The 12,375-nt window shown below is 43.9% G+C and overlaps 1 protein-coding gene across 2 annotated transcripts in view; it reads right to left on the bottom strand.

Annotated features, from left to right (window-relative positions):
* The window catches only part of NUP160 (nucleoporin 160), a 41,902-nt gene extending 29,751 nt beyond the window's left edge, over positions 1-12,151 (bottom strand). The window contains exons 1-7 of one of the 2 annotated variants that reach the window (XM_081798095.1): positions 11,976-12,151; positions 11,594-11,705; positions 5,951-6,161; positions 5,207-5,429; positions 3,612-3,690; positions 2,801-2,915; positions 2,022-2,180 (exon numbers count right to left, since the gene is read on the bottom strand). In XM_081798095.1, coding sequence (XP_081654221.1) covers positions 2,022-2,180; positions 2,801-2,915; positions 3,612-3,690; positions 5,207-5,429; positions 5,951-6,161; positions 11,594-11,705; positions 11,976-12,075 — 999 coding nt within the window. In that variant the 5' untranslated portion in view covers positions 12,076-12,151. Of the gene's footprint in view, positions 1-2,021; positions 2,181-2,800; positions 2,916-3,611; positions 3,691-5,206; positions 5,430-5,950; positions 6,162-11,124; positions 11,317-11,593; positions 11,706-11,975 lie in introns of those variants that run through there. The other variant, XM_081798096.1, reaches the window with a different exon arrangement.
* Between the last annotated feature and the right edge of the window lie 224 nt (positions 12,152-12,375).

The following is a 12,375-nucleotide window of genomic DNA, read 5'->3' as shown; positions in this document are numbered from 1 at the left end:
AACCAACATAATCTCTATCAGAATCTGTCAAATAAGAAATATATATATATTGGTCTCTGCCCCAGCTCCTGATACTGAGCTAAAACACTTGTATTTTCCTGAGTGATGAAAATGATAGGAGCATCTTATATAGAGCTACTAAATCCTTTGGAATTTCCTGGGTGATAAATGCCTTTTTTTTTTTTTTTTTAAGTAGGCTCCACACCCAACATGGGGCTTGAACTCACCTAGAGATCAAGAGTCACATGCTCTACCAACTGAGCCAGCCAGGTGCTCTGGAAACACCTTTTGTACGAATGAGGTAACTCCTGGATAGCTTCAGGGTGGGGGATGGTCACCAGGAAGACAAAGCCATGATTGGAAGTTTGGAACTTTCAGCCCCAACCCCATTCTCTGGGGAGGCTGGGGGAGGCTAGAGACCAAGTTAATAATGGATCACGCCTACGTCATGAAGCCTCCATAAAAATTCCTATAGTATGGTATAGGGAGAGCTTCCAGATTGGTGAACACATCCATGTACCAGAAGGGTGGCACACCCCAACACGACAGGGACAGAGGCCTCTGAACTCAGGACCCTTCTGGACTCATCCTCTATACTCCTTCATCTAGTTGTTCATCTGTATTCTTTAACATATGGTAAACTGGCAACGTAAGTTAATGTTTCCCTGAGTTCTGTGGGCTACTCCAGGAAATCGAGACCAAGGACAGGGTCATGGGCTGAATCAAGACCCCAAGGCAGTAAAAGGGCGCCTGGGTGGCTCAGTCGGTTGAGTGTCCGACTCCTGGTTTTGGCTCAAGTCATGATCTCAGGGTTGTGAGATTGAGCCCTGCGCTGGGCTCTGCACTCAGTAGGGAGTCTACTTGGGATTCTTTCTCTCCCTCTCCCTCTGCTCCCCCCTTTCTCTCTCTCAAATAAATCTTTTTTTTTAAAGATTTTATTTATTTGAGAGAGAGAAAGACAGCAAGAAAGGGAACACAAGCAGGGGGAGTGGGCGAGGGAGAAGCAGGCTTCCCGCTGAGCAGAGAGCCCAATGTGGGGCTGGATCCCAGGACCCTGGGATCATGACCTGAGCCGAAGGCAGACGCCTAACGACTGAGCCACCCAGGCACCCCTCAAATAAATAAATCTTTAAAAAAAAAAAAAAGAGCCCAAGGTGGTAAAAAGAGTATCCATTTTTGGCTTCAGGTGTAGGTCATGAGCAGGGTATGAGGGCTTTCACACATAGGTAGAAGGGTGGGAACTCAAGCAGGATGATGAGTATCCATACAGACTAGGAGTCTGTATTGGTGATCAGAGCCCAAGTAGGGGAGGGGGTGTCCTCTGAAAGGGAGTTGCAGAGTATCAGCCCAAATAGAGTAAAGAAGGCATCCAGAGGGAGGGGCAACCTGTAGTTGGGCATCAGAGCCCAAAAGAAGTGAAGGGGGCACCCAGAAGGGCACCTCCAGCATAGTGAGGAAAAACCCTACCCTCACTGGAATGTTATCAGGATTAAACAGATAATATGTGTAAAGTATGTGAGCCCAGAGTAAGCACAGTCCAAGCATTTGCTATTAATGTACATAAGGGATCATGCCAAACACAGAGTATCCAACAAATGGTTGTTTACTCTATTATTACACCATTGTATTACACCCTAAATACCTCATCTACATACAACAACTAGTGTTTGGAAGATGAGCAAAATTATTTCTAAAAATTAACTTCCCTCCAACCACTTAGTAACACCTACGTCCCTTTCATGATTCCATTTTTCCACCCAGACGTCCAAATTGGCTCTTTCTTGTTTAGCTTTGGTTAACTTTTCCTTTCAGATTCCTTTAAACTCTCAACTCCCTTTCATCCTGACTTCTTCAAGATCTTTAAATTCACGTATTAACACAAAACCCATCATTTCCACAGAAACAACACTGGAAACACCTACGCTGGTGTGAAGAGCTTAAACAGACTCAATGAATATACAGCCCCCTCCTCACATCGGTACATAGTGCATAGCTTGGCAGAGGTCTTATGTGTTTCATACCTGTCCTTGTTTGGGCACATGCATGTACACCCCTATGTAGAGTCCCATGGAAGGGGAATAAGCAAGTCGTAATTTATGTCCAGTCCCAGCAGCGAGCCGAAGGTCTTTAAACGTGGGAACATACTCCAGCATGTCGGCGGCCATCAGGCACATCTGGTCCTGCCCAAGATGAGTCAACAAGTAGTGTCAAAGAATATCCAAGCTAGAAAACAAACTCCTTCCCTTTCGAAAGGAGGCACATCCATTACATCTACCACTCTTTTATCTGCTGAGGGACACTACAGGGTTTTTTAAAGGCTGAGATGAAAATATCTCTTCAGTCTGAAAAATAAAACCATCAACTGTTTTATGAATCTTAAAAACTACTTTATAGGGCAACCCATTTAGGACCCCTCTCACTCTAGACAGCTTTCTTTCCTTTCTGCTCTCACCCTCACTTAATAAACTTTCACTTCACCCTTTAAAAAAAACAAAAACTATTTTATCAACTTGCATTTCAAAAACATTTGTTCCTTTTTTAAAAAAACATTTGTTCCTCTTAAGTGAAGCGTATTCTCTGCACTATTTTAATTCTGTAGGATTCATAATTAAAAAAATATTTATATAAAAAGACCAATGTGTGAAAAATGAAGCTAAATGGAACTGAGTCTAGAAATGGCCTATACTTTCCAAACTAAGTGATCTTAATAATCTTTGAGAGAAACAGCAAGACTGATTTCAATTTTCTTACAATTCACAATCCTATTTTAGCTTATAGTAACTATAAATGTAGCATTTACCTTATAAGACCACATTCGTAGTTTATGATCCTGGCACAGAGCAAAGATGAAGGCATCGTGCTCAACACAATGAACAGCAAGAGCGAAGGGACGATCAGAAAGTCCCTGATCACCTCTAAAAACATAAGACCCAATTTTAGGGTTTTAGTGTTATAAATATCTGATTAGAATTTGTAATTAAACAGATAAAGTTATAAATGTACGCTCTTAATCAGTAGAAGGAGCTAAGAGTTTACATACTGGTATAAGATAACTGTATTTTCTATTTGATTTACAATCAACCACTATGATACATTTTAAAAGGCTCTATATAACACAGGAATAGAGTTTTTTTTTTTTTTTAAGATTTTATTTGACAGAGAGAGACACAGCGAGAGAGGGAACACAAGCAGGGGGGAGTGGGTGAGGGAGAAGCAGGCCTCCCACCGAGCAGGGAGCCCGATGCGGGGCTCGATCCCAGGACCCTGGGATCATGACCTGAGCCGAAGGCAGACACTTAATGACTGAACCACCCAGGCGCCCAGGAATAGACTTCTAATCATCAAAAACTTTCTACTTCTAATATTACATAAAATTGGATTTGATAAGTCAGGGCAGAGCACTGAATGGAATATTGTGAGAATATATACGGAAAATCACTTTCTGCTATCAAGGTGTCCAAGGTGTGGCTCTCAGATAGAATGTGATGTTTTACAGACTCTTCTCCTTTTCAGTGTAATGCTTATCTGCCTTGGAGTAAGACTAATAAGTGCTGACCAGTGCAAAAATTAAATTCTTGGGCCCTCTGATTTTCCCACCAGACACCACTTACCTGATGGCTGTTGGCATCCAGCCTATAAGCAGTCGTTGCATTACTGAACTCTGTTTCAGTTCCACAACTGACACCATTCCTGTGAGATTGAAAACAGACCAATGATATCCAAGGCACCTCTTGGTTAGACTCAGAGAAACCCAACAAGAAGGATGCAACCATGAATAAGGTGCTTAGAACAGGTGACAGGCTTCTACATTTCTATATGAAGAAATTTTAGGATGCAGCCTATCCACATACATCCCACTTAAAATACTTTGAATCATTATTGGATCAATAAAAATAGCACTAACATATTCCTAGGGAAAACTTTTGCCATTTACAAACAGTAACCCTATTGCTGCTCAGAACAATCATTCTTCCCAAAAGAAACATTGGTTTCCTTTCATGTGCCAGGCACAGTTCTAGGTACTGAAGATTTAGCAGTAAATAAAACATAAAACAATACCTGTGGTCTTGGAACTTATATTCCCACAGGGAGGAGGGCAGAAGCTAAATCAAGCAGAATGATAATAGGTGAAAGCAGGAAGGGTACGTGAATGCTGTGGTGGGAGGTGCGTGTGTACGTGCAATTTTGAAAAGGGTGGTCAGAGAAGGCCTCACACTGAGGGATCAGAGTAAAGACCCAGAGGAGTTGAGGGAATAAGCCAAGTTAGTAACTGGAGAAAGACGGTCTCAGGCAAAGTCCCTGACGTAGGAGCGTGATCGGTATGTTCAAGGAACTGCAAGAAGGCATGAAACTGGTGCACAGAAGGCGAGGGGGAAAAAAAGAAGCTGAGGTTAGAGAGTCAGCAGGGGGGGGTCACTGTAAGATAATGTAAGGACTTTGGGTTTATTCAGCATGAGATGAAGAACAAACCCTCACTAGAGGGCTTTAAGCAATGGAGTGACATGATTCTACTAAGGTTTTAAATGTATCAGTCTGTCCCAGAAGTCTCTGTAGAGAGGTAAGGAGAGGTCTGAGGGATATTTAGGAAGCTAATGCAATAATCCAGGCAAGAGATAGTGGTGACTTGGAGGAGGTTATCAGCAGAACTTCCTCGTGTCAGTTAATTTAAGTATAGAACCTCAACCTGAAGGTAGATAAGTAGTCAACTCCTCTCTACTACAGGACTTAGGATAGGCTATCTTACAGCTATTTGATTTACAATCTTCCCACGCTCCAAAAAGGTTTACAATTCCTCATCCACTGTATACAATCTTACTTTCTCAGAAAAAAAACAGTACAAGCATTACAGACTCCTTAGGCAAGCAACACTGAATGATCATTTCAGGGGGAGCAGTGAAGCAATTCCTGCCATGGATGATGGGTATGGACTTCTAAGGTTTTTTTTTTTTTTAAAGATTTTATTTATTTGACAGAGAGAGACACAGCGAGAGAGGGAACACAAGCAGGGGGAGTGGGAGAGGGAGAAGCAGGCTTCCCAATGAGCAGGGAGCCCGATGCGGGGCTCGATCCCAGGACCCTGGGATCATGACCTGAGCCGAAGCCAGATGCTTAACCGACTGAGCCACCCAGGCGCCCCGGACTTCTAAGGTTTTAATGCCAACATTCCTTGTTTAAAATTAAATCCAAGTTCAGTTCCCCTTCTTACCAGGTATGTCATAAGGAGGTAGTTTAAGAACAAAGATTCCCCCAGAAGCAGATGGTAGAGCAAACAGAGCCTCCCCATCATTGCTAAGCCAGGCTGCCGAGGTGGTAGAATTAGGGGAGAGTCCAGGTACAGCTGGAATTAACTGAGAGTTGCAAGGATCCCTGAAATCAACTTTTCCAATGTCAGTAAATATGGACTGCATCTGACTTTCAATTACCAACTCCTGTGGAGTAATGAAAAAGAAAAACCTGTTAAATCAAAACAAGCTGAATTTTGCTCAGTTCCTTCCAATTGCTACAAAAGCTTTTTTTTCTTTTAAGATTTTATTTATTCATCTGAGAGAGAGCTCGTGAGCTCGAGCATGAGCAGGGTGAGGGGCAGAGGGAGAGGGAGAAGCAGACTCCCCGCTCAGCAAGGAGCCTGAGGCAGGGCTCAATCCCAGGACCACGAGATCATGACCTGAGCCAAAGTCAGATGTTTAACTGACTGAGACACCCAAGTGCCCCTACAAAAGTCTTTAAAGTAAGAAATGAATTAGCCTAAAAAGAAAGCTAATTTTAATAAAAATTATTTCTTCAACTTAAAATGTGCCTGATCATTTTAAATAGTAACTATCAAAGTATGCTTGGTGAGAGGTTACAAATCCAATTTTCCTTCAATTTCCAAAGGACACTGCTCCAGCATTAAATTTCTGACAGCCAGAGTAATCTGAGAAATAAAGGATATTACCCTTAACCAACTTACACTCCTATACATCCGGGAAGGGTGTGGTAAGAGTAATCTGTGCACTGTTTGATTGGTTAATATCAAGATTATCACATGATTCTGAGTCTCAGAGACATGAACCCCTCCAGGTAAGAGGCTGCAATTTTGGAATTTGAGGCGAACTGTATTATTCAACAGATTTACGTCCAGTGACTCTTCCACCAGCTCCAATGTATCTCCAGAGGTCTTCCTATTAAAAAAGAGACATTTGTTCACAAAGTTTATGCTTTTCTTTCTAATTGACTGTTGCTTTGAAATATATGGGAATAGTTTCCAAGTGAATTTTCCCAAGTTGAATGTTTTGGGTAAACAAATTCAGATCAATTTTACAATCCAAACCATCACAGTATATTCGCTTACAAAACACAGCACAATATAAAATTCAAATCTTATTATAGTCTCTGTTCAATGGAGGCATTTCCAAACTTGATGACCCATTTATTTAGAACAATGATACTCAACGCAATTAAGCCCCCTATAAAGACAATTCACACCACACCCCCCATTACTTGCAGTGGAATGTGGCCTCCACTATTAGTATCATAGCATCATACTACAGTGACCTTAATAAATGTGACTCTTTCCCCTTCTGTGACTTGTTCCTGCTAGGTAGGATGCAGGGCAGACTTCTTCAGGTGCATCTCTGCCATATGGTAGCCTTGGATCATAGAAAACACCATGCTGGGAAAGCCCTAACTTCTCATCACCTTGTTTACCATACTGCCTGCATCTGCCCCCAAAGAGCACATCTCCTTCCAGCAATTCAAGGGTAATCTCTAACTTTCTCACATATATCCCTCCTGCGTCCCTCTCTCCTTCCTCCAAAGCCTTCTCTCTACATTCACGTATGCTTTTCCCTGGTCTCTCCCCTTCCATCACCCTGTTCCTGCCCCGACCCGGCTACCCCAATCTCTCCTTTCCCCTCCATGGCCACATCTTGTCTTTTTCCTCACCTCCCTCGTACTCTTCAGCCTGCCCTCTTCTCACCAAGGTCATCACACCAATCCCAATGGATTCCTCAGTCCTGTTCTTACTTGACCGCTTTGCAGCATTCTACACACTTGACCATGTTGTCCTGAAAAGTCTCTTTGACTTCCATGATACCACCCTCTCCTGGTTTCATTCCCCCATCTCTAGGTACTCCCTCTCCTCTTTGACCTGATGCCTACTTTTTATTTCTCAAACCCTGTTCCTGGGTCATCTTATCTGCTCACTGTACACATTCTCTCAAAGCACATCTTATCCACTCCCAAAACTGTATGCCCCGGGGCGCCTGGGTGGCTCAGTCGTTAAGCCTGCCTTTAGCTCAGGTCATGATCCCAGGCTCTCAGCGGAGAGCCTGCTTCTCCCTCTCCCACTCCCCCTGCTTGTGTTCCCTCTCTTGCTGTGTCTCTCTCTGTCAAATAAATAAATAAAACCTTAAAAAAAAAAAAAAAAACCTGTATGCACCACGTGAATTCTGATGATTTCCTAGGGCTCCTTTCTGCTAACTCATGATATGTCATCAGCACAAGTTTCTGGATCCTCAACCTGATCTCTGAACAACTGCTTCACCTTCCTGCCTTGTGGTTAAAGCTGGGTCCTGGATCTTGCCTGAGGACACTCCTGGAGCCCTCTCTAGTGGTGGTAAGCTTTCTCTACCACACTCCCTTTAGGGGGTGCCTCAAGGTAGGGCACAGATGTCTTGCTTGCTCCCCACTACCACTCTGGGTCATTGTTCCTCCCTCCCTGCCCAAACCACTCAGCTCTCAAGTGTGTGCAACCAGATACCACCTGCGATCCTTGCCCACTGCAGTTCCCTACAGTCCTGTTTCATTCCTTGAAGCCTAGCTCCTGCTCAGTCACTCTCTCCCACACTTCCTCTGCCATATCTATACTTTTTCAAATATCTCACTTTCTTCAATTCCCCTCCTGTAGTGATTGCCCTTGACTGCATATAAATACACTGGTATATTTCTTCCACACCTTTGCATTGTCCTCCTGCTACCATTTGACTCCTCTGCTTCTCTCTCAGTAATGCTCCTTAAGAGAGCTGTTTTGTTCTCACAATTCCTGTCCTCTTCTTCTCTCCAGAGCTCAGTTTCTGACAAGGTCACCAATGATCTCCACCATTCAAAGGTCTATTTTCACTTCTCTGACTTATATGCAGTATTTAACAGTTTTTCATTCTTCTTCTCCTTGAAATATTTCCGTTAGCTTCTGGGATACCACTCTCTTTTCTTTCAACTCTTTACTTCCCTAGTTATTCCTTCCCAGTCTCCGTATCTTCCTAAATATTGGAGTGCCCCAGTGTTTAGTCCTCAGACCTCTTTTTCTCATCTATACAAGTTTTCAGCAGGGGGCCATTCTACCCCACTCCCTAAGGACATTTAACAGTTATCTGGAGGTATTTTTGCTTGTCACAACTGGGAGGGGGCTGCTATTGGTCTGAAGTGTGTAGAGACCAGGGATGCTGCTCAATACCCTATAATGTACAGGGCAGTCCCCTACAACAAAGACTTTTCTGGCCCCAAATGCCAATAGTGCAGGTGATCTCTAGGTGATCTCATTCAGTGTAACAGCTTTAAATGCCATCTAATACAAGCAATTCCCAAATCTGTAACTTCAGCCCAAACTTTCCACTGAACTGGTTATTGTTTCAACACTTCCACTTGGATATCTAACAGGGATTTCAAATGAAACCTGTCCAAAACAGAATGCTTAGACTAGCAAACTTGAAAAACGCCTGCTTTACCTGCACTCTTTCACAACTCAATTAACGGCATCTTTGTAACTTCCAGTTGCTCAAGCCAAAAATCTGGAGGTCACCCTTGACTTTTTCTGTATACTCTATATCTGATTTTTTTTTTTAAAGATTTATTTATTTGAGAGTGAGAGTGAAAGAGAGAGTACACGAGCCAGGTGAGGGGCAGAGGGAGAAGCAGGTTCTCTGCTGATCTGGGAGCCTGACTCAGGGCTTGATCCCAGGACCCCGGGATCTTGACCTGAGCTGAAGGCAGACGCTTAACCGACTGAGCCACCCAGGCGCCCCATAACAAACTCATCTTTAAAGCATAGCCACAATCAGAATATTTCTCACTGCCTCTACCAATGCCACCCTGGTCTAAGCTGCCATTATCTCTTGTCTAGACTGTGGCACCAACCTCCTAATTGGTCTCCCTGCTTCTACCCTTTCCCTGCTATACTCTGTTCTCAACATCTAAAATGTTGAGATGTTCTAAAATCACAATTTAGATCATGTCATTCCTCCACTTAAAACCCTTCAATGACTTCTCGCCATCTAATTCAGAGTAAAAGTCAAAGCCTTAAAATTACCAACAAAACCCTGATTTGACCCTCAGCTACTTTATTAATCTATCCTTTGGTCATTCAGCTGCAGACTCCTGGCTCCTTGCCATTCTCTGAACATAACAAACAAGCTCCTGTCTCAAGGTTCTTTGCATTTTGGTTCCTTTTTCTTGGAAGATTCTACCTGGAAATCTTATTCCCCAGATATCTACTTCCTCTGTTCAAATGTCAACTTATCACTGGGTCTTTCCCAAATAAAAGATCAACTCCTGCAGGCATCCCCCTTCCCTCTAATCTTCCTTCCCTGTTCTCTATTCCACTTATCACTGGACAAACTGTACTTACTTATTTGGGGGGATTACTGTTGTTTATTGCCTATCTGCCTCCATGAGGGCAGGGACTTTGTTTTGTTCCCTGCTGTACTCTCAGTCCCTAAACACTGACTAGAACATATTAGGCACTAAAAAGTATTTCTTAGATTTGCATGTCAACACAGGTCTCTTTTCAGATACTTGGACCTATAAATTTCAATGCCTACATGGCATTTCTGAAGGGCTGCTACATGGGTACTTCAAATTTAATATATCTGAAAGAATTATTCACATCTCTCCAAAATTCATCTTCTGCATATAAAAGGCAACCCTGCCACCCAGTATCTTGTTAGTCATACCAGAAACCAGGAAACTGTCTTTGCTCCCTCCATGTCCCTTCCCATCTTTTACCCCACATTCAATCTATCACCAAGTCCTAGCAAAGCTACCCTTTTTTCCCCCCATTGAGGCATTTTATTTGCCCATATTACATCCCTAGAAAAAGAACCCCAGGATTTTCCCTCCTGTGTGTTTTGTCTTGCTTCTTCATGGTCCATGATGCCAGCTGAGTTGTCAGTACAATGAAACCAAACTGGCGGAACAGGAGCAGGTTATTCTGCCATTTTTCTAGATCTCTGAGCTGTACATCAAATCTGGGGCTGATCACTCCACATTTGTTTAACCTGCCCGTGAGGTTCACAACAATTTCCCCTGCTCTGTGATCATCAATGATTTCAAATTCGCCAATGTAACCATGCTTCATCATCACTGTGAGAAACCGGACTATGACTCTGGAGCATAGCCTAACAACCTGGTGTTTGCCTCTCTTTTCAGCGTTGTTAATGTTCTTGAGAGCATCTGCCAGGACATTCATGTGCACCATTATGGCGGCACGGAAAAATGGCGGAAAAATGTAAAGCTACCTTCTGAATGCATCTCAAATCCATCTATTTCTCCTTTCCAAGCTACTCCCACAATTGAGCCACCAGCATCTCTTACTTGGTCCATCATAAGAGCAAGAATTTTTTTTTTTTTAATTATACCTATCTAATCCAAATTCATTTTCCATGAAGTAAACTGATTTTTTTCTTTATGCAATTTTGATTATGTTAGTAAAGAGTTAGTAACTCTTTAAGACCCTTCAATGATTACTCAGTGTACTTGGGGAAAAAATCCAAAGTTGTCAGGAAGGATCTGAGTCCTGTTTACCACCCCCTCTACCCCTCAGTCTCTGCATCTCTCACATCACTTTCCATTTCACCCACTGCACTTAAGCCACACAGACTTCCAGTCAGTTCCTCAAATCTGCCCAGGTCTTTCTACCTCATGGATTTTGCATATGGTGATCCTACATGCTGACTGCTCTCTCCCCAACCACCCACCTGGGAAACTTTTCATCCTACAGATCTCAGGTTAAATGTGATATCCGTGAAAGCCTTCCCTGTCCCACCAATAACATTTGGTTCTCTCATTAGCCTCTCACAGCCCCTATATTTTTCTTCTGAGGCAAGTACGAAAAATTTATGTTTATACACCTATGTTGTGGTCCCTTACTTTAGTGTCTTTTTCCTTCATAAAACTGCCCCATGAAAGGTGTCTCCACATCTATTCTCAAACAGCTACAACATCTTCCATGATGGAAATGATGGTTGCTTTTGTTCACCACGTCATCTGTAGTAAACTTAGCACAGTGCCTGACATGAAGAAGCTCAAATGTATTTGTAGAATGAAGGAAGCTGTAAAACACTATAAAAACACAATGAGTTCAAGTTTAAACCTGGTCTTTGGGGCTTAATTCCATAAGCTTTATTTCCTCTGCTTTTGGTGCTGCCTGGAAGGGCACCTCTACTAGAACTCTGTGTCCCCTTAATTTTCTCCTGATTCAGAAATCAAGAGAAAACAGTCTTTCTCTTTTCCTGACTGTCCATTACCGCCTCGGAGAATGACACTTTGGCAATAGCCGCAAAAACTCAAAGGCCCAACAATCCGACCTTCCAGGGGGTTCGGCGAACACAGCTCTTACCAATGAATGAACCTGTTTCTGGTGACGGAGAACAACTTGCCACTTTCCATATAGTAGAAGCCTCCCGCGCTCTCACTGTATTTCACCGCTCCAGCCAAGGCATTTGCAGTCCCTGCAAAAGGAAAGTGGTCAGCCTGCACACCTGGTTATCTCGGGATGACAGAGACTGAGGGCGCTGAGAAAGCAGAGGGTGACGACTGACAAACTATACAAAGAGAAAGGGAAGAAAGGAGGACGACGTAGGACACCACGGAAGCTCTGATCCCGGGGATATAGGCATGTGGACTTAGAGGAGTATGAACCCGGGGTCAGAGATTTAAGGATCCATGGGAGGAGCCCGAGGGGAAGGATCGGATCGCGTCCTCCTTGGCTGCTTTCGTACCAATGCCGCAAACTGTGAATTCCCGAAAGTGTCTCGGCCTCTCGCGCTCAGCACCGCTGAGCTCCACGAAGCTCCGTTCCAGGGCTCCCGCTGCCGCCATCTTCCCGCCGCCACCGCAAGGCCCGACGGGACGCGAGCTAGGCCGGGCGGCTATCGTCACTTCCGGGGCGGGCGGAGTTGCAGACAGGTGAGGAAGCCTGCGGAGAAGGGAGGGTACGACAGCCCGTTGCGAGGCTTCCAGTCAGTTGGCTGGAGAACGAGAGTGGACAGGGAAGAAGCCAGACGAGAAAGTGGCAGGGGTAGTCGACTCTGCTTGCGGGAACCTTCGCCTTGCCGGCTGGGACACCCCCCCAAAGGGGGCGGTACCCGTTTCCCGGCGTCCTCGGGGCAGGGGGCGGGG

The sequence above is a fragment of the Leptonychotes weddellii genome, chromosome 11 (genome assembly GCF_054177405.1).
Source record: "Leptonychotes weddellii isolate Sample4059 chromosome 11, ASM5417740v2, whole genome shotgun sequence".
In the NCBI taxonomy this organism is placed as follows: domain Eukaryota; kingdom Metazoa; phylum Chordata; class Mammalia; order Carnivora; family Phocidae; genus Leptonychotes; species Leptonychotes weddellii.
Note: the sequence above shows the minus strand (reverse complement) of the source record. Positions and strands in the feature narration are given on the sequence as shown.